This window comes from Chinchilla lanigera, unplaced genomic scaffold, assembly GCF_000276665.1.
Source record: "Chinchilla lanigera isolate Chin_1 unplaced genomic scaffold, ChiLan1.0 scaffold00024, whole genome shotgun sequence".
Lineage (NCBI taxonomy): Eukaryota > Metazoa > Chordata > Mammalia > Rodentia > Chinchillidae > Chinchilla > Chinchilla lanigera.
This window is the reverse complement of record NW_004955425.1, coordinates 7,284,552-7,312,545: the sequence shown is the minus strand read 5'-3', so window position 1 is coordinate 7,312,545 and position 27,994 is coordinate 7,284,552. Positions and strand designations below refer to the sequence as shown.

Here is a 27,994-nt window from a genome sequence, read left to right as displayed (position 1 = left end):
AGATACATTTTATGATACCCTTCATAGTGTATGTGTATATTATTGTATATCTAATTATATTGGTATCTAAAGTAAACTTATGAATCAGAGGTTCATGAACATATTAACAATGATTTTCCTTCAGGGAAAGTGTTACTTTTTACCTCTGTTTAGATTTTGAATTGCTTAACATTACATAATTCACATCTCTTACTTTTATGAGTAAAAATAAAATTCTAATTATAGAAAACATTTTAAAAGTATCTGTTAATTTTAATAGTATTTATTATTGTATGACTTCTTAAAGTAACTCCAGTTCTATTAAAGGTCCATGAATACAACAAGCTTGACATAACATAAAATCCTACTCAACTTTTGTACAAACTATTCATTTCTTTAAAAGGCTTCCTTTTATTTACCCCTTTTCACTGTGAGTGTGAGATAACGTTTTATTGTAAAAGTTTTCAACAAAATTAATCCATAATAACTTGTAAAGTGAAAATTAGTTTGCTTTTTCTTTTTGTTTGCCAGATTAATCATATTAAATCTACTTGTGCTAATTTGAAACATCTATTCATCTATTCTTCTGTATTAGGTCCACTAAAGGTATAAAATTATAGGTCAGCAAAAGGGGAATGCACACTTTTCCTATTCCTCACTCCCAGGAATACCTTCTGGTCCAGTTGGCTTAGCATGTTCTCCAGGTTTATCTTCCTCTGCAGACTATCCTGACCTATGTGCACAGGGTAAGGCACTGCTTGAGGGTATGCTCATATTACTTTTGACTAGCTTTATTTGAATCTCAACTCTTATTTGGTTTATGATCTTGGACAAGCTACTCAAACTGTTTTGCTATATCCCATCTTCTCATATAGGCAGAATCTTCATGGGTTAATTATGAAGTTGAAATAACAGAGCCTTTATATCAAACAAAACATCTGGATTAGAGATAATATTAGGTGACTATTAACTGCTTTTATTCTTACATGCTTCTTAGTTAAATGGTCGGATTAAGCCAAAGTACTTTCCTCAAAATATGCATCATGACTGAAGGACTTTTTGCACCCTTCCCCATCTCCACTTCAGTTCATGTCAATGCCACTAAGTAAGGTCAAGCTGAAGAAAACTTAATGTTGATGACATTTATACCACAGTGATTTTACTCTCAAAATTTCTACAAAGTTAACAAGAAAATTCTAATACTTAAATTCTTCACTTTATTTTAGAAAGATAGTACTATGTGCTATATTAGAAATTAGACATATTGAAAGTTTTATTTATAGTAAAATTTAAGTCCAATGTGAAGCTTTATATTGGCATTTGATCGTGTACTTGGGCAAAGTGAATGTCAAGATGGGAGATTCTGACATAGATTTTGACAAGTCTTGATTGTTAAGCTCCAGCTGAGGCCAAAATAATACTAACCTAAAGATGAAAGGCAAATATCATCAGCATTTTGAAGAGCTTTGAAGACACATCCAGTGACTCTCTTTAATTCCATGCTTACTTTCTCTCTGGTTAAGACAGTACCTTAACAGGTTTGTCAGCTACTGTACCTGAGTCTCTGCCTCCCCTGGGAAGCAAGGTTAAAAGTGGCTCAGTAGCACGGCCCATGAACAGGCCCATAGATTGTACATGTATTCATCTACTTGAACTTTAAGAGTTTGTGGTCCATTTTACATTATAGGTATTATTTTAGAAGAAACTACCCCCAAAACTACACCGTAATTACAATGATGTCTTAAAGTCAAGCTTTAAATTTTCAATATGATATGCCTCATCATTATGTAAAAAGTCCTATATAACATAATTTCAATTATATTTCCATGAGGTATAGGAAGGGTGAATAAATTCATGTCTTCATTCAGGTAAGGCTACAGTGCAACAGTAATGTAGTGAGCTTAGGAAATCTTATATCAGAAACCTGGATCCTACCTCTCCACTATAGTTTCTCTCACATATAAGTGTAATCATAATCTCACCAGGCCCCAAGCCACTTCTCTGAAAATGAGGAACTAAAGTATTATCGCTAAGGACTTGTTACTACTAGAAGTTTCAATGCATCTGTGATTTGACATAATAAACATATACTTTTTAAAGAATGTTAATTGTATTTCACCTTATGAAAATAGTCAAAAAAGCTGTCCTGAATGGAATGCAACACAGGAAAAGGGGGAAATATCTTAATAACACCAATGTAGCTGGAGGAAATGTGTCCAGTTTACTTTAAACCTATGGCCAACTCAAGTTTACAGATCCTGTATTTCTATTGAGAGATGGAGTTTCTATTTTCTTTGTTGCTTCAACCCCACACATAAAAGGGATAAGTGTCTGTTATATATTGCTGACTCCCACACAACATGACATTGAATTAAAAAACAAAGGTTTCCCAAGAGCAAGCAAAATGCCCTGAAGGCATAAAGGAATCTAGGCAGAGCCATAACTGTCATGGGTGCACAAATAAACGTGGAAAATTTTTTCTGTACACAAAATAGCACCAAATTTTCAACAAGTAATCTGAATTACAGGGTAAAGTATAATAAAACCATTTCTGCATGTCTGGCTCTCTTGAACCTGACAGGAAAAGGTCTTGTAAATAATCTAGGAACAATTTGCAATGGTCTGTCATTTAAGTAACTCATATTTAATACAAATTAAGATAACTTTTTTGTTTGTTTGTTTGGTTTTGGGTTTTTCTCCGGTACCGGGAACCAAACTCACGACCTTGCGCTTGCCAGGCAGGCGCTTTGCCGCTGAGCTAAATTCCCAGCCCCCAAATTAAGATAACTTAAGGAAGTTCGAGAGTGAAAGGAAAGTGGGAGGGTCAACTGGTCCACCATCTTCAGAACCGAGGACCCTAAGATGGTGTCTTTCGTGCTTTATGCCTCTGCATTTGACTCTGTTCTGCAGTTTGAAAAAGTGGCAAATAATCAAGAGAAGGTCTCTGTTCCTTCCACCCTTGTCCTTACTACAATTCAACTTAAGCCCTCATCCAAAATGTCAGCGATCTCATTTGCTGTGTAACCTGCCTTCAGACAAGGTCAGTTCTGCAGCTGTGACAAGAAATATCAAGAAACAGTTATATTATTAAATTCCAACTGGGCAAAGAATGTAAACTTGTTTTTATAAAAAGGATAGTTTTGTTGTTTTTTTTACAGAAAGGCGTTTAGCTGAATTCCTACCATTTTGTTTGTTGAGGCTTTGTATCATTTCTAATGTGTTTTTTATTACTTGTCATCATCTTTAATTGTTTGATCAATCTTGCATTCTTACATCTGGTAATCTGAGCAACCTTGAAGATAATGATATGTAACATAATAACCATTGTTAATTCCTATCATCTTGTTATGAAATCCTATATTGTTTTTATTGTTTTTGTATTTTTTTGTCTTCACAGTTATTTTATTATTATTTGATTTTACTCTTTAAAATAAAAAATCGACATTTAACTTTCAATTGAAAATCAGAAACATACTTTTTTACTTTGGTGTAAACGATGAGTAAAGATTTCAGCTATTTCACAAAAATCACTTCTATTAATTTCAAGAAATATGCCTAATTTCCCTCAAAAAAGAATTTAGTATTTATTTATTTTTATTCAAAAGTTACCTATGTTGAGTGTATTAAGTGAAGATTGCTGAAATGTAAACCCTAAAAATGATTCCTTAAGGATAACTTTTCTATTCCATAATATCTATGCTAAATTAATTTAATTTTATTTTAATGAATATTAAAATTAAAGTTTATATTCACTTTAAATTAGTTTTCCCTTGTCAAATAACCAGATATTTTCCCTTACCCAACACATTTAATTTCTATGCACAGTCTCACACGCATAAAAATATTATTATATTCATCAGTTTTGAAAACTTGCCTACTTATTTCTAAACTGAGGTCCTGAATATCTCACATAATTTAATTTATTCTAACACTTACAGCACAATTTTAACCTAAAATTTCACCTAATGGAAGTGAGTATCATATGTTGGTATCTCCATTTCTTTTGTTTGTTTGTTTTGATTTTTTGGTACTGGGAATCGAGCTCACGACCTCACACGTTCAAGGGAGGTGCTGTGCTGCTGAGCTATATCCCTGGCCCTTCCATTTCTTTTATTTATTGATTTTGAAGGTTTAAAAGAAGATGAACTGAAGCAGAGAATCACATATTGTAAAATTCAACTCTCATTCTGTCACAGGCTCAGACTACCTCAGGACAAGGTTTTGTATTCTAGCCAGAACTTTGAGATATAAGGCATAAATAGTTTGATAAATTTTAACTGTTATGTACTAGAAGAATTTTGATCAACTGTTGATAATTATGTCTTAATTTATTAATCAAATTACCCTCAAACTTTACCCTTGTTGATAATTTTTTAAAACCTTGTAACTTCTTCCTCCCTGCTATTTTTGTATTTCAAAATATGTTAAAATATTTTTACAGATATAAATTTATTGCAAGTGTAGTTAAGTAATTTTAATCAGTTCTACTAGTATTTATTGTTTGAGGCTTATGTTAGCTTAATCTTAAGATATGATCACATTAAACATTTAAACCATTCTGTTCTTGGGGCTGTAGCCCTTACACTGTGTTAGTAATGAGACTATGGCTCCAACTGTCTTCACTTCCTTATTTGAATTCTCCCTGGGAACCAAGTGTCTTCCCAATCCTACAGTGAACTGCAAAGCCACATGCTGGTGCTCAGGGCTAAAAGCAAAGTTAGACCAACAAACTTGGTCTAAGAAAGCCCCACATAGCTCAAGGTTTAAGCTAATGTGCTGCATATATCAGTGTTTGGAGGATATATTAATATGAGGGACAGAGTATGAATTGGCAATAAATTTAATGTACATAGTTAATGAACTAGTGTGAATCACACAGATTTACCTTTCTTATTTTTTCCCCAAATCAAAATTTAACCATTTAATTTAATATTAAAGGTCATGTTCATTGACTTCCTTACTAATATACACATAGAAACTGTTTTCTCATCTCATGGAGTATGATCTTGCTTATAAAATGTTTATACAAAATTTTCGGGGATATGGAGTACATCCTGGCACCAGCTAAACTATCTCAGTCAGAAGAGAAATTATGTTGTTTATTTTTGGGAGCAGTACAACCTAAAAATAGCTCATCGAGTCACCTCATGATGCATTCTTTCATTTCATGGCTGAGTTTGTGTTTGCACATTTTCAGTAACCTAATGTCCTAACACCTATTTCTTACTGCAAGTCTAATCTCCTTTCAGAATATAGTACAGCTGCACTCCATGGAGTAGCTATCTAACAATGCTAACCACGGCTCCCTCACACAGCTTCACTTGGATCTGGTCACTGGCTTCAGTGTCCTGTGACACCATGTGGCCTTTTATGTTGTAACCTTTGCCTGGAGTAGCCTCTTCCCATCTGTTCACTTAAATCCCCACCTATTCTCTGACCTTGGCTTCGGTTCCACCTATCCTCTCAGGACCTTCTCCACTCCATCAGCTCAAATGGCCTCCCTCCTTCCAACGTGTGGAGAACTTTTCTGCATAAGGTAGGATGTAATCCAGTATTCAAGGATTTTGTTTGTCACTTTTTAAATCTGTCAATCTCATCTTTTTAAGAGAAGGTAGGGCTTCCTTGAGGGCTAGACTCATAACTGATATTTCCTGTCCCATGAAGACTATTTGTGGGTTTCCGTTCTTTCTTCAAGGGGGTAGCTGTTATATGCATGATTTTTATTATTACCATATGTGTGCAGTGCGTAATAACTGCACTCCTCCTGGGGAATTCACACACATACGTACAGAATCCTGGCCATTTTTATCCCGCTGCAGCCTTTCTTCCCTTATCCCCTCCCCATCTTTACAGAGTCCACCTCCATGTTTCCCACCACCTCTTTTATTCTACTCTCTTTTTGCACCATGAGAATGATTTATTAGGGTTAGGTATAGGATGCACTCAAAAGCAGAGTATGGGTGCTCAGAGAAATGAGGCACACCTATGTTGCTTTTGATATCATTTATATTTTAGATCTTTCATATTAGAGAAACCGCACAATATTTAATCTTCTGTGTCTGACTTTTTTCACCTATTATTTTGGTCTTAAGATCTATCTATTATCCTAACAATGACTCAAGCTTACATTTTGATGGCTGAGTAGTACTCCATTGTGTATATACTACATTTTTTTTACCCACTCATTAGTTGATGGACCTATTGGCCATTTCCAAATTTAGCTATTGTGAGTTGTGCTGCTCCATGCATAACTGTAATATTAAGGTTTTAACTCTTTTGTGATGCTACCCATAAATTCACTAGGTTAAAAAGAAGTCACAGAAAATGAAAAGGTGCATATGACCTAAATACTAACTTCTTAAGGCACTGTTTTATTACCAATTATTTTAATCCCTCAAAAGATATGTATAACATTTTCTAGATTACAGTGATCTTTCTGAAATCACATGGGGATTTACAAGAGGAACCGTTAATATATTATCTTATGGCAGGATACTAATTTCAAATACTTTTAATAAAAGTATGCATTTTAATAGATATCTAAAATTGCTACATATTCACAACGCATGTAAGGGAGTGACTGTTCTAGAAGCTGTCTTTCACGTAGTCTAAATTGTACAGCAACTACCATTGCAAAAAGAATATATGTTCTGTGGTAACAAGATAAAGTAAGGCATTACCTTACTTTGTTTCCATCTGTCCAAGTACACAGAGGGAGATTTTACTACTGTAATTTTTGCTTTGAAACTGATTTGCACTTCTTTTAGAAGCTGCAATGTATTGTTACTGCGCCAACCAGTGCTTAGTTAGTGTTTATTAGATTGGACCTTCATTAGTTATCTAAATAGCTTATTTTCTCAGAAATCAAAACTATCATTCACACTTATTCTTTCAGAGAATAAGCATCAAATGAAAAGTTGCATATTAACGTACCAAGGAGAGTACAGCTGGAGAAGAGACTGTGTTAAAATGACACAAACTGAGTTTTGAGCAGTGGCAAGCACCCATTCACTTTAGTTAGGGAGCACTCGCAGCCTTAGAGCAGCAGGGATTCCCCAGACACCGTCCTCTGCAGCGTAAATCACCGCGGGCACTAATGGCAAAAGCGCCTCAGCGATCCCACAGCTATTCTATTTCATTGCCGCGCGGCTTGGCAGGAAGAAGCTCCTGAAATGTTTTCATCTTACACAGGGTTTCCCTCTGGAGTGAAATCCTTTGCCTTTTATAATGATGAAACCAAATGTTGAGTGATGGGTTTATCGTTTAATTTCTTGCTTAATCACCTCTCAGTCTCTAACTTCTTGCATATGGTTTACATAACCCTTCAAACCTGCTTCTCTGCAAAGCACCGTGCCAAGGTGGCTGCCCAAGACGCTAGGAGAGTGATACAGATGCCTTCCGGTCCCAGGCGCAGACATTGTCACACACATGTGCTTGTGGGAGAGTGGGGAGGTTCTTGCAATGTGCTACCAATTGCCTTTTCCATGGCAATCCAACTGCAGGATTCATAATTGTGGTTTCAATTCATAGAAGGGATGAGAAGTCACCTTTGTATCTGTGTTGGCAAGAGCCTGCTCTTGTGCCACACTGGGGTGCTGTGCAGCCACTGGATATGATTCAGCAGTATGCATGGAAAATGATTTCCTACTGAGAGGTTAGAGGTGGGGCTTTACAGTTTAGAAGAGAAATGGATAAAGAAACACGGACTACTTCAGGTGCATACAGGTTCAATATGGGGAAGATTGAAAACTGTTTCCCATCACCTTGCAAGGTACAACAGAAAATAAAGAGCCTTAGCCCTTTGGGAGAATTGAACAGATGCTATCAGGAAAGGTCATGTTTGAAAACTTCAGGCTCTAACTTACATGGGAGAAGTGTTTGTACCTTCAGTGGTTGGCCTAGCAATGGGAAGAGAAGGAATAAAACCATCCAACTCCCTTCCTTTCCTGTGGGTGTAAATGAAAATGATATATGAAAATAGTTATCATTAGCTTAGTTTAATAATAAAAGATAATCATTATTATAACAAAATAACAATATTGACAACACAGTCACCTACAATGATGTGCAAGGCACTATTTTGGGAAATTTAATTCAGTTCATCTTTGCCACCTTGTGAGGCACATATTCTACAATTATCTTCATTTACATGTGAAGAAACTGAGGAGGCTGAGTAAGTGAGGAGGCACGCACAGTCGCTAAGACCCACATCAGGGTCTCAGTACAGAGCTTTAGCTTTTAGTTCCCCTATTATTTTGTCAGATCGTTTTTTCTCCACATACACTTTGCCACTGAAATGGGAGCCACAAATGATTTAGAGAAGGGGGAAATCGCTGAGGTTTTGACAGAAATAGATGAGCGTATGAGGCCATCATGCCCTCTCTTGAAGCTTTACATTTAGTTCTAGTTCTTGAATTCTAAAAGAATCTTTTTCTCAGCCCAAATATACATGTGACATTGACATAACACTGACTTGACTTTATTGTGGTAGTGGTGAGAATCTAAATATTTTTAGAAGTCCTAATGACAAAAAAACAATTCTGGGTAGTAACAATAATTCTTTGGATGACTGCAGAAGCATAGATCACTTATATGTACTCTTCTTGACATTTCTTCTGTGATATGTGGATCATACCTGGTGTTTTTCTCCCAGGTTAGCTATCAGGGCAGAATTACATATTGGCTGTGAAAGCAATTTAAAGATTATAAAGTAGGCATCAGCTCAAAGTTTATTTTTAGTAAGGAAGTGATATTATTTATTATAAATATTTGTTCTTACAGTTGTTTCATTTTATCAACCATGCTCCATCATGCACTAGTTATTCTTACTGATGCTGTAACTATCAATCTGCCTTCAAAATGCCACCCACCCCTTCCAAAAAGCCTTGCTTCTCCATGCACAGATCCTGTGCTGTTTGTACTTTGCTAGGGCTTCTTTTTTGTTTGTTTGTTTGGGTTTTTTTTTAGTACATATGACTAAGCTGCAATTTCCTAGAGGCAAGAGCCATTTTCTATTAAATTATGTTACTACAAAGACATACAAAGGGTGATCTAAAAATATGTTAAATTAAATTTTTTAAACTTACATAGTAAAGGCACATGGGATAAGTGTGTTAACTAAGCGGGAGTGTTTTGAGGCGGACTAATGTCAATCTGTCTTTTACTGTAATAGATTTTTAAATTTATGCATTCACTGTTGCTTTTGATTGTCCCCACATAGTAACTGATATAAAAAAGTATAATCCCAAAAGACAGATATGTCTCTCATATATTTGTTCCTGTATTTTATTCAAGTATGATTTTCTGGTATGGGAGACATTTGGGTTCCTGAGTAAAGAGATTCAGTATCTGTTATTTAAATCAACTACCACTTAGTACTGTCAGAGTAAAAACTAGTATGTCATTGATTTGTACAGCTCTGTTCTGAAAGCAGGCATTTCTCTGGCAAGGATAAAAGTAAATTAGGGATTTGACCATAAAGCAGTGGGACTTGTTTTCATTTATGATTTATAAAACTAATCTTCTTATTTTGCAATCATCCCTTGTAAATTAAGAGGATTACCTGGGTTGGAACATTAATGAATAAGTCTTATTTTCAAAAAGAGAGAAAGACAGCTGTGGTTTTTGTTTGTTTTCTTGCAGGTAGTGTTAGAATATGGTCCTCTGGAACATATTCTATAAATTGGTTGCATTTCAGCCCATCCTTAAAAATAAAGATCAGGGGCAGAAAATATATGGCATGCTAAAGAGCAGAACGAAGAGCAGTAGGAGAGACAGCTCAAAGCTAATGGCTGTGAATGGGACGTATCTGACAGTAAATGAGTTAAAGTCAGCTATGCCCAAAGTCTTTATGAAATAGAACAAAGAGCTTAAGAACAGGATTCTCATGCTTCTGAGCAAAGATGTATATTTCTTATGTTCTCATCTCTAAAAATTGAAAAGTTCTTTAGAAATTCTCATACCTGAAAAATGCTCTCTTTTAAGAATGAAGTTTATTGGTACATAATACTCATCAGAAGGAATTTGTACCCGCACGTGACATATTTTGATTCCTCTTTTTTCCCAATCCCCCCTCCTCCCTTCAGCCTCTTTTTCCTTCCCTATTTACAAAGCACTGTTTCCATTTTATCCTTTCTTTAGCCTTTATTTTCCTTTGCACCTAAATTCATCTATATTGCAGGATGATCAAATTTAAGCAATGCTAAGAACTCTGTGAAGGGTATACCATTATGCAAAATCACACAAACATAATCTGTATGTCACATATTAATGAAAAACTACATTTTTAGTACTAACAAGAAATGGGAAGTTGCTATTGTTCTTCTTTATTATACTCTTAAAAAAAAAGAAATGGGAGATCAAAATGTCAAATTTCTAAACCCTTCCTGTCCCACTGGAAAGTTTATAATCTTATAATCTCATACATGGGTAAAAGTTTTTAAATACTATTATAAAGTATAACTTGCATTATTCTGCAGTGTTACTTGCCTGACCATTGTTGCTAAGCTAAGCATTCATACATCCAAGGTAGAAGTATCACACACTCCATATCAACGTGCACAAACGTGGAAATTATGCTGTTTAAAAATAGCACCGTGTAACACTGATAAAACTGTTCTGCATGTGTCATTCTCAAAGATGAGTGAAGATGTCTGCAACCACAAGGGAATGTGGCCCTGCATCCACTTCCTATGAATGGTATCAATACCACTGTGAAAATGTAGTTATTTTAGTGTGATGACAACTGCATATAAAATTGCAGTCAAAGGCTGAGGTCAGTCTCTCAAACTTAGCACCACTGAATACATTTAAAAAATAAAAAACCACAGAGAAGGATACTTCTCATACTTAGTAATTAATATGACCAGGCAAATAGTAAGTGACAGGAGTGGGGGCAATGAATGCTACAGTGTTGGTGATCCCATAAGTGGCTGGTCCACACTGAGTACTCCAGATAATCGGGATACTCTGCTTATCTTCCCGCATGCTTTGCAGTGTGTAAGACGCTACAAGATGTGGGCACAGAAGTGAAGGTGATGGATTTTTCTCCTGCGAAGAACTCATCATATCTAATGACCCATAAAGGACTTATCATTCACCAATATTAGCTGAGGTTTTTGCAAAATGGACTATATTTCCAATCAAAATTAATTCTTTGGACTTGGTTTTCATTGGTTTTTAAACATTTGTGTAAAATACTAGAGTGTAATATCCATGAGACAGAAAGTGGGCCAAATTATTTATATTTCCTAAAGTGGAGACTATATATAAAATGTTTGTGTATGTATGTGTATATATGTATATATAGAGAGAGAGAGAGAAAGAAGGAGTTTATATATATAAAAATATATACAGATCAGATAGCTAGGTAGATAGATAGATATGTACATACCAGCATGCAGCCACATATTTTGCCCTTTTAAACGGTGTTAGCTTGGCCTGTGTGGTCCTGAGGCCTGAAGCCAGGCTTTTGCACATCTAGGTAAACTGTATTACCTTTTATACAATTAAACTTACCCTAACTTAGTGGCTAGTTATTTGTGCCTCTCATATACATTTTATAGAACTTTCTACAAGCTTTGATCTACCACCTTGGCACTTCATTGTTCATCTTGAAGTGTTTCACTTATTACAAGCTATTTTCAACATTACCAAAATTTTCAATATTTCAAAAATCCTAACTAAATTCCTATGTGTAACATAACCTCGAGAGTAGCTTGAAGTTATCGGATCTCTAGAAGTTCACTAAGTTGTGATGTTAATTTTCTTGTTGCTGTTAACCAAAACACCAATTTTATTGTGCATAGTATTTAAAAGTTTTAAATATTTAAATGAAAACTTTAAATATTTAAAAATATTTAAGAAACTGTACCAAATGGTCCCCCAAGCTAATCTCTGGGGAATTCTGTCCTTTATATTGCTTAATCCATAGAGGAGTTTAGATATCTATAATTATGTAAATGAACACACCATGAAGTATAACCTTAACGGTAACAACCTTTACTCTTTCTCCTGCTTGTATGTCCCCATATTTCCAGATCAAAGCTGTTCAAATGCTGTTGATAAATCTTTTTTTACCTCTACAAATAATTATATCTCACCACAAACCAAACTCCTTAAAAAACAAATGTGAAACTGCATTAAATGCATAATTCATAAAATTAAGAGACTTTATAGAACATTACCTAATTTTTAGTCCCATATTTTAAAATACTCAGAATCTAAGAGGCATATTATGGACTGTCAAATCAAAAGTGTAGCTTTAATATAGTATTTTACAGTCATTGTTAAAGAAAGCATAATGCAAGTTTAAGGGAATACTTTACGGCTTTAGAACCTTCTTTGATTGATTGATTGATTGACTCATTCACTGATACTGACTGATACTGATTGACTGATATTGGGGGTTTAACTCAAAGGCACTCTACTGCTGAGCTCTATCCCCAGTCTTTTTAATTTAATTTTAATTTTTAATTTTGAGACCAGGTCTCACTAAGTTGCTTAGGTTGGTCTTGAACTTTTGATCTTGCCTCAGCTCCACAAGTAGCTGGGATCATAGTCATGTGCCACCATGTCTGGATGAAATCTTCTTAGACATGTTTAAATAAATGGACTTTTTCTGCCTGTCACAGTCAACAATCCCAACTGCAGCACAAATACACAAGAGCAGAAGTAGCTTCAGGTCAGGGTATTTTAGGGAAGGGGATTTCTTCCAACTCCAGATGGCGATAGTAACTGTTTACAGAATGGTTCCAGGCTCAGGGAGTTCCTCACACACTGTACTGCTGTCTGATATCAGGGACGCCTGTGGACTAAGAGAGATAGGAATGAAACGGTATTTTCAAGTAGGGTGTATGTCTACAGGGTCGTGTAATGCTGCTAACCCAGTCACCAGAATATTCCTTTTCTGAGTTTTTGGAGCAATATGTCAGCTTTTAAATTTCTATTTAAAACAAATGCAAATCAGGGTATGCTTACATGTTGTGTAAGTTTAATGTATGAACTTGTATAAAAATGTCTTCATCTTCTTCAACACTTAGCTGTATAAATAAACTATGTGTGCAATAAGCTCTATAACATGTTCATTGTCACTATAATCCGGGTTCCAATAACTACAGAATTCCAGCTATTCCTGTGCTATTTATTTCATATTTCTACCTCCCAGTCTTCTATCTGTACTTAAATTTACAGTTAAAATTAATGCAACAAGTTAAGAATAATTAGTAGTTAAGTTAGTGAGCACTGCTCAGAACTATAAATACAGATAGTTTTTGGAATTTTTTTTCCTTTGGTACCAGGAATCGAACTCAGGACCTTGCACTCGTCAGACAGGCACTTATGCCTGCTGAGTACATCCCCAACCTCTAATAAATACAGGTGATAGACTATCAGCTGGGTGAAAGCTTCTTTATGCCTTCCCATTACATAATGTGTTTACCTTTTACTTACTATGAAAAGGTTTTCTAAAAAGTAATTTTGTGTTTACCTCATTTTTAGTCTACAGATTACATAGCATAGCACATTTTGTCTCAAACTCTGACATGTCTGTGTGAGGGCACCTGGCAAATATTTAGGAAAAACAATAATTAATGAAAAGAGAACAAAGAGAAAAGAAAGAAGTCTTATACTAGGAGAAGAAATCAAAAGAAAGATACAGGTTGTCAAAATCATTTCAAGAGCAATCCACCTACCAGTTCTACTCGTCCGAAACCTCCAACTCCGAGGGTGTCAATGATGTTGAAATCAGACAGCTTCAGGTTGGCGAAGAACGCAGCCTCGGCTTCATATCTGGATTTTTTGATGCGAAAAAATGGAAATTTCTTAGAGGTGCAAACACGAGTACCACGTACGTCTGTACCGGAATGACATGACTGTGGAACAGGGTTTACCTGCTTGATTTCCATCGTGCTTTTAGAGTCTCTGTGTTCTCACACTCATAATTTTTTTGGTCCCACTGGTGCAGAATAACATAGATTTGCAACTGTTTTTCAAAGTAGAAAAACACAAAGTACCCACTGCATGCCAGTCAAGCGACTGATAAATCCAGTTATCAATTCAAAGTTACATCTTGGTATTTTTCTACGTGTCTTCTTGTGAGCACAGATTGTCTGAGTTGCTCTTTTTCGCTTTTGTTTTGTTTTTGGTTTTGCTGGGTTTTGTTTTTGCCGTTCAGATTTTGGATAGCAGTTTCTCATTAGTTTCCCTTATCCACAGGCTGGCAGTGCCTCCTATAAATATTTATTAAAAGTGACACCACGATCGCAGAGGTCTCTGGAGCAAAATCACAGCCAAGTTTTAGGAAAACAGATCCGAAAAGCTGAGGGCTGATGTGCAAATGTCTGAAATGGATGATTTCAGGAGCATATTCACATTCTTAAAGACTGTCTTCTTTTCGTTTGTGTTTACCCACTGATGTAGCCAGCACTCTCAGCCAGCAACCCTAGGGCCTCTAAGTTTGCCAGTTTCTTATATGCACGGTCAGAAGCATGGGCTAGTTCTCCAACAGTCTATGCACACATGCGAATTTGACACATGCAAGTGGCCAAAATAAGCTTCTCCTGATGAGACAAGTGAATATGAGCAGCTTAAAATATCTCCTTGTTAAAGGCCCTGCTATTTTTAGAAAGGGCAGGAAGGCATAAAGATGAAGATGATCTGCCCACTCACTAAAGCCAGGTCAGGGAGTAATTCAGCTGTCTCAAACCTAAAGTATTTGAATAGCTATGCATAGCCCATGACCTTCAGCCTGACAGTGTTTGATTCAGTACTACACTATACATAGACGTGATGAATGGAGTCATCATGTAATACTACTAACACAGCCTATGTATGTCCATTTTGGAAACAGAATCAGCCATCGTCGTGTTTGGTGCTAAGCTATGTGACATTTTAGCTATTTCATGATAGTCAAATACAAATGCAGACTCTACTCATCCTTTTTCAATTTACAACTACAGCTCTCATTTTTAACAGGTTATTTGTTAATAGACTCCTAAGAAGGTAAAAAGAATGTGTCTCTTTATTGGTTTAATACTTGAAACTAACTCCCTCTATTAACACTCTATAAACAAAGCTGGTCAGTCTGAAGGGTATTAGTAGACTTCTTTCATTAACTACAAAATCAAGAGATCAACGTGGTACTTCAGGAACTGGTTTGCTACACTGGGATATAAGCAGCAAATGTGCATTTCTGGCATTCCAACTTGCTTGCAGACTGCTTTTGGAAAATTAAAACTCCATCCAATTTAAAGGACCAGTTGCAGCGTAGACTCCAACAGGTGCTTAAAAAAGACATCTGTTGGGATCAGACCCCATGACAGTTTCTATGTAGTCAAGTATTTCCTGGTAGTCCAGAAAAGCAAATGCTTAAATCATCTTTTTTGTAAAAAGTTTTTTTTTTTTTTTACTTTGCATTTCTAAAATATTTTACAATTTCATATTCAAGCTATTTTAAATCACTAGTCTCATAAGACAAATATAAAGCAGGAATGAAAAGAAGGCCTTCATAAAATAGGGACACTACAGCTGGATTCTGGCTACTTATCTCGGATTTGGAGTTTTAAAACATCAATTGCTGATCAATGAACTGCTATCTTTTCTAATGAAAACAAAACATGATTTAGGAGTTCACTTGGAAAAAGACATCTCTTAAGACTTTATTAAAATGTTTTGTCATTATTTATGCAAGTACTGTGCACATTCACAATGAAAGCCTTCTTAAATAATGACATGTACCTGCTGAGACTTAGAAATCTCAGGTGCGAAGAGGGTAAACTCAAACTAGTTGTATACTATTTGATATATATAAAGTATGGTGTTACAGCCTTTCAGTATACCCCAAAACTCTTGTGTCTAGGCCTTTTAGATGAAGCTGGAAGTATCCATACTTGAGTTGAGTAATTCCCAGCCTTTGTTGCACATCAGAGCTACCCAAACTCTTCTAAAAACACTTACTATGAGCCCTACTATAAACTAAGCAAATCAGAAATTTCCTGGAGATTGTCCTTTGTATTTTCTAAAAGTTCCTGGGTGATTCAGATGCTTCATTGGGTTGATAATCAGAGTTATAGATGCTCCAACCGCCCCAGAAGTTCCAAGGGCCAAACAGGAATTTTAGAATGGATTCAAAAGAGCCAGGGAGACAAGTAGCTGCCCAATGAGCCTGAGGATGACAGATTCTCACAAAAAGGTTTGGGGCTTGCATTCAACTGATCTTTATTCCTGCTATCCTAGGATCACAGGAATGAACGATAAATAGTTCTCTCATGATTAAAAGGTAAAAAAAAAAAAAAAAAAAGGTTGCTTAAAAAATAGATACAAGTGTGCAATTTATAAAACAGTTTGAATTGACTTTGTAATTATTATCTGGTTAATGACTGATGAGATTTCAGCTAATGAGAGGGACACATTAAATTTTATTTTAAATAGTGGGCATTTTCTTTGCAGCTGTAAAACTGCACTTAAACATATACTTTCCCATACACTAGAAACACTGATCATTAAATAAACTAGTTCATATTTTAATGACAAGACTGGTAATATTAAAATCATGCTTCTTGAATAATTGCTAATTGCTTTGCTAATATTACAAGATCAGTTTTTAAGTACAACCCAGTTGTGTGAAATTATCCTGTTACTGGTGAGATATATTTTAAAAGAGTGTTGGGATAATTATGCTCTTGATCCTTTTTTCTCTGATTCTTGGAAATGTCATTAGTTGCTTAATGTTTTATATGCATTTATATGAAGAGGATTTGAATCCATCTGGAGAAATTATATTCTCCTCTTTTTTGAATGGAGAAAAGGTTGAGTGGAAAAGAGAACAAAGAAAATGATGAAGTAAGTGGATGTTGTTCTATTAAAGGAGGTAAGGAGGTGACGCAAATTGGCCTGCTGCTATGGGGCTCTAGGCCCAAGGAATTAAGCCCAGATCTATTCTGTTCTAAAATCCATCTGTTTAATAGTGCTTATGGGAAGACAGTTGTCAAGTACTAATTGAAATACATTTCAACAAGAAATACAGTTTCTGATTCTCAACTGTTTAAAATACAGTAACAAATATTAAATACATTCTAGAATGGTCTTCAACTTAGTCTAAGATGAATCCTTTTAAAATTTTAGTGTAAGGTAAAAGCTGTTACCTAGTAATGTGTAAATATTAGCATACATACTACACTTACATCTGTAGAAAGCTTACAAAGCTCTAAAAGAAATTAACAGAATACAGTAACTTTGGACTGACAATTATTATTAAGTACTCAACATCTCTCCTACTATACTGAAACTGAATTTGCTAATTCACCCCAGAGAAAAATTTATGGAACTTACAATTTTATCTTTACCTTGACATTACGAGAACAGAAATATCTCAGCATTACTTTACACAGCAGAAAACACTATGTGCACTGTTAAAGTAAAGGCCAATTGTCCAGAGGAACATAAGCACAGGTCCAGAGGGGTAATCTGGAGTCTATTAAACAAAGTGAAAATATAGCACTGTTTGCTCTAGCTCACCACATCTATATTCAAAATTACGTTTAGGAATCTACTCTGAGTTTCCAAGGAAAACTAAAATAAGGTCTTAGTATCTCCTAATCCACATGGACATCATTTATCATAATTTTGCCTAGGCTCATCTGCTCATGAATATATTTCGATTTCCACTTGAGTTCAGGTTCAACAGTTCTGGGGGGAAATCTATATAAATTGGCTTAGTAAACACATGGAACTCTTATCTATAACTGAGTTTATTTCTCCTGAGACAGGGTCTCACTATGCAGTTCAGGCTGGTCTTGAGCTCATTTTGTGGCCCAGGCTTGCCTCAAACTCACAACAATCCTCCTGCCTCAGCCTCCCGAGTGCTGTGATTACAGGTGTGCACTACTATGCCTGGCCTGAATTTATTTCTTATTGTATTGCACTAAGATGAGATTCAACTAATCACCTTCTATCTATTCTTGACTTTAATGAGACCATGCTAGCAAACAGACAAAAAATTATAACTTCCGGTCCTACCTGTACCAATGACTTTGAACTTACATACCTTGGTTTCTTTGGTGTTTGGGCCTTTCTAGTAGTAGTGTTCAAGGAACACAAATTTAAGGAAATATGAATTTTATAAATAGTGCAAATCAGAACTGGAACCTACTTAACCATCTAGATAAAATTCTGAAAATTCTCTTCCATCTTATATGTGACCAAAGAATACTGAAATCTACAAATAAAATTCTACAGAAATAGTTTAAAAAGAGGTGAGATCTTTCAGAAACCTTGTGCATGAAAGATGATAGATAGATAGACAGATATAGTCTGTAATAAATTCAAAGTGTAGTACTGCCCATGTGGTATACTTTATGCAATAGCAGTTTTTTATTTAACAAAGCTTGCTGCATTGAGTGATTTGTAGATCTGGTAAAGAAAGTACTAATTTAGTCAGAAAAATACCTATACAGAGAGAAAGTGAATTACAAATTCGACTCATAATGCTTATTTGGATATTTAACACAGATGTCATTTGGTCTTACAATAGAGGCTGCTGCTTCACTGTACTACTTTAAAATTGTGGATGTGAAAATTATTAGAAGGTACATGTCCTTATAACTTTAATCTCAAATTTTCATAATTAATAAGCATAGCCTCAAAAACAAAAACAGTCTTATAATGAAGTCATCCATCTTTTTTACTAATTTATTTGCAATACAAAAATCCCACTGGCAGTCACACTTTGAAAGCAGTACCTCCTAAATTCACTGGAAAACAGAGTGAACCATCTTATCGTCTAAATTTGCAATGGAAATTATTTTTTACTGAATCATTTTTAAATAAAAATTTCATAAAAGTCCCTATTGCTACAATTATTAAAAAACTTTTAAATATAAGAAACCCTATTCCTAAAACTCAACATAAAAGAGATGATTTTTAATGTATTTTGCCATTCACCGTAACAACATGTCATTGCTACTCTTGTTCTTTTTTTTTTTGGTACCAGGAATTGAACTCACAACCTCACGCTTTCCAGGCAGGTACTGTGCCCCTGAACTATATCCCCAGCTCCATAACTGCTGTTCTTTAGCAATACAGGGAAAAACTTGAAGAAATAAAAAGTGTGAAAATGACCTTGTACATCAAAAGTATTTCATCTGACATCTTTCTCCAAAAGTGTCATCTCTTCTTCAAGGAATTTGACATAGCGTTAGTTTGCTCCATTTCCTGTTTTGGTTTGCAGGAATATTAACACCCCCCTTTTCTTTTTAGCCTGTAGTCATAAAATACTTCTACTTAATTCTCAGATACAATCTCTTAAGGAAATGTAGCCTATAAGAACACACAGGAAAAAGCATTTCATCTACCTGCTGCATGATAAGAATGACAGTAAAGCAAATATTCTGAATTTAGAAAGCAGCTTTTTTCTTCAAGGACTAAAATTTGTCTCATTTAATTTATTCTTCTTTACGTCTGTTTCCAAAATGGGTAGACCCATAAATGACTGATTTATATCATTAAATGCTCAACCTCAACATCTTCAAAAATAAAAGAATTAGCTCTAGAGATTTTAAATGGTTTAGTCTAGGTAAGAAAGACCCAGGTGTTGGAGATGGGGGTTCTGTAATATGGTCTATAATACTTTTTTTGAGTAATAGATTTGATCTCTGAAGTTTTTATAATGTTTTGGTAATTGAACAACACAGGCAAGCTGTAAAAATTATAGGGTTTTTGTTTGCTATAGTCAAGAGAACTTGTGACTTTTATAGCTGAGTCCTTTTGGGTCTTGCCTATGACAAGACCCAGGAATGTGTGTGTTCCAGTTAAGTAAAAGACCCCAAGTGAATGTACACTGGTGCTTAGGAGACCTAAAACAAATTCAGACATCAAAAAAGTATTTATAAAAAAGAGTGATGATATGTACCCACTGAAAGCAATATGGTAACATTTTATCTTAATTAGGCTTTAGAATTAGTTTAATTAGTAAAAAAATTAGTTTTAATCATAATCTTAAATGGATTAGTTAAAAGACTGAGTTGAAAATGGACAGGTCAGGCAGAACTCAAAGCACCAGAGTCAACTTTTATTGTTGGATTGAGAATTTTTTTTATGTTCTTCCATTTTTTATAAAACCCAGGGCATCAGCACAGATTTTTGGAAAAGGAAATTTCTGCAGGATTCTGCATGAACTTCAGAGACAGGGGTTTATATTCCTCAGTTAAGGTTTGTCTAATGTTTTCCACATGATTACACTGGCATTAAAAGTTTTGAGGGGAAGAATATCGCTGAGGTGAAAAGCCATTTTCTTCACATCCTCCCAGGACATAAAATATGGATATGGTGCATCACTGATAATGTGAGTCTTGCTCACCTGGTGAGACAGTCATGCAGTTTTTAACAGTTTTATGGGTGTGGATATGGTTACAGGGGGCACAGAATGAAAGGCAGTACAATGTACTACATGCCAAAAGGCAAATGGGAAGGCTACCCGTCACCTTCCCTGTATTCTAGGACTTAAAAACTACAGTGAGATGATCAGGGAGTTATCCCAAGACTATCTGGAATATGACATCCTTTTTGTTCTAATGAAAGCTTTGTACTGTACATACTATGAAGCTCACTCGAAACTTGAGAGCTTTGGGATGCCAAGTGTCATGAGAGATACACGCTTTAAAGAAAGCCCCAGTGCCCAAACTTCCCCTTTTCCCACCTCTATGGTTCTCTTACTCATGCTGTCCTTCAGTCTCAGACCCAGGAAGCTGTTCCTTAAGAAAAATACTAAGAGGCTTTTGTTTGAAGGAATGGTATTCTCAGTGCCTGGCATACAAAGGAAGAAAGCATGAGAACCCAAATCAATAGCCAAGTGTGGAGAAGGTATGTTTTGGATGTCTGAGGCAGAACTGTAGTACACCACAGGTTCTCTTCTATTTTAGTATTCATATTGAATTATAGTCTAAATAGCTGCTAATTTCCATCTGATCATATGGACATGTTAAAGTATGATTAGTGCTAACTTTGCAAGTATGTGACAGACACCTAGTAGGTAGTGTACATGCAACGAAGAATGTATCCAAAGTCCAAATTAATGTTCTTTTTTTTTTGGTATCAGGAATCAAACTCAGGACCTTGTGCTTTCCAAGCAGGCATTTGTGCCACTCAGCTATATCCCTGGCCTTGATTAATGAGGTTAAATGACCTTGAGGACACCACTCATCTGGAAATGGGGAAAGCCTGCATCTTTCTTAGTATGGGAAATACTAAGCAGAAAGGAATATGAAGCAAGTTTTGCCATCTCAGTCTGTTTAGTAGCAGTGACTGGGGGATATATCATTTGAAATAAATCGTAGGAAACATTGAACTTTTGTTTGCAAATCATTTCCACTTAGATGCAAAATCTGGCATTATTCTACATTGCAGGCAACATAATCATAAAGCAATCTATACATATTTTTAAACAAATGCTCACATTTGATTTAGATTTCCTCTGTTTTTACCTATTCAAAGTTAAAATGCTTTCAAGACCTCATCCATGTTTCTGCATTCTTTTTGTTTGTTTGTTTGTTTGTTTGTTTTCCATTACTGGGAATTGAACTCACGACCTTACGCTTGCCAGGCAGGCACTGTGCCACTGAGCTAAATCCCCAGCCCCCTGTATTCTTTTCATCTTCTTAGTTTACCCTTGACTGTGACAGTCTCTCTTTCTCTCTCTCTTTTTCTCTCTCTGTCCCTCTCCCTCTCTCTCTCTCTCTCTCTCTCTCTCTCTCTCTCTCTCTCTCTCTCATTCTCTGACTTGCGTTTTGTAAAATATCCCTCAATTAAGGTTTGTCTGTTTTCCTCATGATTATACTGGGTTAAAAGTTTTGAGGGGAAGAATACCACAGAAGTGAAAAGCTATTTTCCTCACATCCTCCCAGGGCACAAAATATGAATATGGCTTATCACTGATAATGTGAGTCCTGCTCATTTGGTGAGACAGTCATGCAGTTTTTCTAGGAACCAACAAAGTGAACATGAGTTTTCTAAAAACGTAGTTCTTCTACATAGTTTTTACCTTGAAAGGTATTTCTCTGAAACCTAGATAACTTTACGAAGGCATTACAAGTTTTCTCACCTCTAAGGTATTCAGAAAATCATTCAAAAGGGTCACAGTAAAATAAAGTGAACAGGTTATAAACAAAGGGCTATCATGCTAGAAATGAATGTTTTACCAACAGTTTTTCCAAAAAGCACAGGTGTGGGGAGTCAGTGGTGAAATGGAAATATCCTTACGTGATAGCTGTTTTTGTTTTTCACAAGTGCACACAGTAACAATACTGTCTTCTCTAAGCATATCTTCACTAGTCATGGAAGTTTCAAATAACCTTGTCATTAAACTACAGTTTCACTGAACTGGGAGGTCAAATGAATGCTGCTATATCACCTAAACAGACTTTTCACTTACACTGCATAAATCTTCTGGCTTTGCCCCTGTGTCGTTCTCACTGAAGAATGCTAAATAATTCTCTCCATCTTTAATTAAATAGACTGAAATAAAAGAAATTAGGAAAAGGCATGGAAACCTATTATGATCATTCTTTATACCACTTAATAGGCAGAGAAGATTTTCCCCAAGTTTGTCTCCTTTATGTTTTCCAGAGACGAAGTTCTCCTAGCTACACACTACTGTCACTTTTTTCTTGACTCCTTTCTCATTCAAGTTAGTAAATATTCTCTCAACCTAACAACTATCAAATTTGTATGATCTAGGACTCAATGACGGCAAAACTTGAAGAGCTTTCGTGACAACAAACAGCCCACTGAGGTGCACATGTCACAGGTTCGCCACTGCTGGAGGTGGATTAATTTGGGTTTGCAAGGCATTTGGACACTAGAACAAGCTGCAGGAAATGATGAGAACATCGCATGGCAGCCTGTATTCTCAGATTCAAGAATTGGAATGTGTGATATCCAGCTGTTTTCAAAGGGCAAACAGAATCTCATTCGATTCTCAGTCTGACTTACCCTCTTGTTACTACGCAAACATAACAAATCTGAAGATACACAGAGGACAGAAAGTCTTCCTTCTGCCCTATCCTGACAGGAAACTGCTGAGCTGGAGGGGTGTGGCTTACAAGATTTTGCTATGTGTTGGCACCCGTCAGCCATGTCTAATGACATCAATGGGAAGCAAGTCAGGGGACTTCGTGTGTGGGGCTTAGAAAGCAGATGGTCTGTCTTCTGATTGGAAGCTGAGGTAGTCTCCATATCTTTACATCTCTTGCACTTTCTTTCTCACTTTTGCTCCAACCTATTTCCAACCTAGGAAAAGCCAACTCCATTTCCCAGTAAGTGACAAGATTAGAGACAGTTCCACAAATGTGAGTGTACTTAGAATATTACTTGCTAGTTAGAAAGCAAATATGGAAAAATTGAATAGCAATAAGAATCACTCCAATTAAGTCTCAAACTAGTATCGCCACAGTGTAAAGAAGCCTTATCATGTATGTCTGAAAAATATATACAGCATTTCTGTTCTGTTAATGTTCTAATATTACATGTGCATTTTTTAACAAAGTTTTGCTCAAGATAAGTTATTTCTTAGGTGATAGATGAGATACTTAGTATAACAATGACTCAAGGATCTGCTAATAAGCAAAGGACTTTATTAGTTTAAGCCTCATGTGCTAGAGAAAGTAAGCTGAATGGGATGTTTCCTACATTCAGTTCTTTAAAACATATTGGTAAGGTATGAATATAACTTTAATTGTGACACACAGTCATCTACCACAATGAAGAAATGAAATTTCCATAAAGAGGCACATTGTTCAGATTACTGAAGCTTATCTCTCCTAATGCTTTAAAAAACAAAATAGAGAATCACTAATTCCACAGTAGATTTTCTTCTTCTAACTAGTGAATAATCATTTGTTGAATATAATGAAATATTCAAGGGATAAAAACTGATCATTATTTCATTAATCAATCATTTCACTGTCTCCTATTTTTGAAAGAACCCAATATAATGTCTATAGAAGTATTTAATGAATCCTGACGTATCTACTGTCACTGTCCAACATGTATTTATTTTATGTAAACTATCAAGCCAGACAGCCAAATTTATTTGACTTCTGCTACCAATATATTCACGGAAGTAATGAGCACTTGAGGAGGCAATGATTGAAGGATAATCTCTGAAGCCAGGCAACTTTGGGCAAATCCAAGCTCCACTGGTCACTGACTGCAAAGCATGGGCAAACCAATTGACCCCCTACGAGCTCAGTTATCTTCAGCTGCTTATGGGGCATGATTTACCAGTTTCCATGGGCTGTATGCAAAAAGTTATAAGCAATCACTAACAAAAAGAATTCAAAAAGATGATCATTATCTTTGATGAAGTTTTGAACTGTGCAGTGTACGGTATGGTTAGCCATCCCTTGTTATGACTAATTGCTTGAGTTCTCTGTCCATGGATTTTGGCTGATCTAATCCCCTTCTCCTAACACATTCTTCAGTAAGATCTAAGAAACAAACTGTTGGCAAGGACACTAGAGATAAAAGAGGTATTTCTCTATGGAGATAAAATTAATTTAGGAATATGTGAATATCCAAAGAAATCATATTAGATTTGTTTCCTTCCTTAACATAATATTTTTATATTCTAACTGTTCTAACGTAGTTTATGTTGCTCCCATTGAGACTCTGTTAATATTGCTGCTATATATTATGATTTATACTATGCTTTCACCACTTAATTTCTGAACTATCGCTTATATAATAAGCTACTATCAAGTGAATCAATCAAACTAAACATGATGGAGTAGGGGATGAACAGAGCATGAAATTTCTATAATCTTTTCTAGATACTCTACTAAAAGGAGGGAAGGAGGGGGTCTCTTTTGGAAATTTAAATTTTTCTTTTCACTAATCTACTGTATCTCAAGACATATGCAACCTATGACCCTCAGATGGATAACAGGAAAGCACAAAGTTCTCATGTTGCTTCGCACAGGACTCTTACCTTCCACTAGTCCCTGCGCTGGTGGGAAACAGACGATACACCACTGTGCTCTTAGCCACAGTCAGGAAACAGATACAGCATGAGACAATAACTGTCATTATCCAGAGCCTGGAAATTACTGCAACAGATTCTCAAGAGGCATTTGCAGTCTCTGAGTGTCTCTTCTAAGGGTGAATCTTTGCCAAAGCTGGGGTTGCCAAGAAGCCACAGAGTGTGACTCATTCCTGCAAACAGACCCGTCTCCCATTTTCCTGGGGCTTACTCAGTATAAACAATTTCCTTAAACCCATCTTGAGGGCTGTGCATTGGGAAACAGGACAAAGACCTGGCCAAGCTCCAGAGGTACAAAGGGTACCACTGATTTCTTCAATAGGTAAGAGCTGATGATGCCGCAGGTTGCCCAGAGGCTTCATGTGTGCCTTTGATAAGAGAAATATTCAATCTCAGATCTCTCTTGTCTTTGGCAAATAGTTATAAATACTCTTTTGATCAAAGGCCTTATAAGATTTATGATGTCGTTACCCCACCAAGCAATGTTTATTAGAGGAATATTCCTAGAAGTGAATATTGAAGGAAAATAAAATAAATTAAATAGAACAGAGAGAAAAAATTCCTTCTTTATCATTTTACTGAGAAACAACAGCAGGATAAAAAAAGAACATGAAGGATATATTTTCTTTCTTAGAATCCATCAAATCATCTTGGCAAAATATCATCATGTCACATTGGTTTATTAGCTATACTATGAACATATAGTACGATTAATATTACATGGAGATGTTCTATGTCAGTGGAAAGATATGCATAAATAATATTTTTGAGATAAAACTGACATAATAAGGTTTGGAATTCACTTTCACTGCTATGTGTCCTACTATAAACATCGTCACCCACCCATTTCCGCCCAGTGAAGCTGACCTAAAAAGCCTGGTCTTTATTACACAGATTCTGACTTGGAGCCATATACCTCTAGACACACACACGCAAGAGCAGGCGAGGACACGGTCAGGAACACATTCTCACTATGCCTATGATCCTCTGATCATCATTCCATAATGGTGTGCTCCACCACAACTGAGCACCTACTGGTGAGCCTGGCTCTGTGCCTTTCATATAATTTCACACAGTAGAGAGGAGAAGATGCCTGCTCCGGTAAAACCAGAACAAGAAACAGAACAACATTAAGAACCACTATAAAGGAGCTATTAGTATAGACTTCTAATGCTCAGACTTCATGTAATAACTTTTGAAGGATGTTTCCTTGGCTGGGGCAAATGGAAAAAGCAGATTTTCTGAGTCAAGAATTTCCCTATGAGATTAAGAACAAAGCTCTTTCTCTTTTACTTCAGGTCTCCTCTTTCCAGACCAGATTCCTTCTGAGATCAGCAATGCAGTGGCTTCAACCCCTGGTTTAGCTGCTAATTTTTCTTTTCACACTCTTACTTTCTATTGAAAATCCAAGTCAGAATCAAATAAAAAATATTTTGGGGTTTTAAACAAAGTGAATGGGAATGAAGCTGTAATGATTATGGCAGCGATGCAATTGAGAGCTCCAGCTGCACAGACAATTGCATTCGAAAAGAAAGGTTTTCCTTTTGTTCAGAAAAATGTCACCGGGGTTATGATTACAGCTTAACCTACCCACACTTGAACTTCAAATTTACTTGCCTTTACAGAATTCCAAATCATGAAAAATTGTACACCACCTGCTTTAGATTTTCTAACAGAAAGTGAGCATTTGGATTTTGCAGCTAAAACAGACATTAAGCTATGGCATCACTAATTTCCTCTGGAAAGGGAAGATCTGAAATTAGAAAAATACAGTTAATGAGTAATACGAAAATTCGCATTGCTTCATTGCTTACAAAACAATTTCTCACTTATTACCTATAGAACAACAATGAAAATACCACTGGGCACGTGTGCAGTGATCCTTCACCCCATAGTAGAAAATGGAAATCTTTGCATTGCCAAGCTGTCATAGCATCACGGGTTTTATACTACCTATGGAAACTATTTCGACCAGTCATATCTTTAGATTTTACTAAATGCAATGGGTTCTTTCCTGTGCAACCTATATCTTATTTATAAATGAAATACATTTTACTTTGTATTAAAATAGCACATTATGGGAAAAAGGATCTTGGATAGTATCATTAAATATTAGTTATGTGAGCCACATTTAACTATCAAGTTTTTTATAAGAAACTTTATAAATGTGTGTGATGGTAGATTGGCTATAGCTTGTATCTGTTTTGTTTTATGTAATATCTTTCTATGGCTTTCATAATGCATTAGTTAAAAAACAAACAAAAATCTCTATCTTCATGAACTGCTTCCAGGAGTTTTAAAATTTTCCAGTTAAACTATATTCTACTCATTGATATGCGGCATTGACAGAATGGAATGGCTATTGCAATTTGGAATTTTACAGTTGCCTATTTCACTACAACATTGGATGGAATCTACTCATAGTTAATGATTGCTGTGAAGTTTCAAAAGAATTTAAAATAAACCTTAAGTTCACTTGATGATTACGACTGCCTTGTTGACTTGATTCATGAAGGTTTTCTATATTTTTCCAATGGATTCTGGCCTATACCTATATGATGCACACAAAATACTTTGCAATTCTAAAAGAATGTAAGAGCTTTTATCTCCTCTGAAGATTCTGAAATGAAATGATCATCAGGGGGCATCCAGTGATTGAGAAATCAACCAGCTCTGCAAATGTCTCGAATCTCTCAGGAATGCTGGGGATGGTTTAACTTAATTCATGTCTAGCTATGACACACACTTTTCACTCATTAGTTTTCCAAACTGAAATAATATTTCAACTGACCTAAAACAACAAAGTAGGTCTTCAAGTAGTAAGACATCACCTCTACCTTCTGTGATTTATAATAGAAATCAACTGTCTTCAGAGTGATAGCAATTAGCACACGTTAATTACAGAAAAATTACAGAATGAGGCACCAACTATGTTTCCAAGAAGATGTTGTAATCCAGGTAGTATCTACCTATCTAATTATCTTG

At 35.7% G+C, this 27,994-nt stretch overlaps 1 protein-coding gene across 2 annotated transcripts in view; it reads right to left on the bottom strand.

Annotated features, from left to right (window-relative positions):
* Prkg1 (protein kinase, cGMP-dependent, type I) overlaps positions 1–27,994 on the bottom strand; it is a 1,159,533-nt gene that overhangs the window by 23,322 nt on the left and 1,108,217 nt on the right. For both annotated transcript variants that reach the window (XM_005385906.2, XM_005385905.2), the window contains exon 10: positions 13,671–13,767. In XM_005385906.2, coding sequence (XP_005385963.1) covers positions 13,671–13,767 — 97 coding nt within the window. The remainder of the gene's footprint in view (positions 1–13,670; positions 13,768–27,994) is intronic.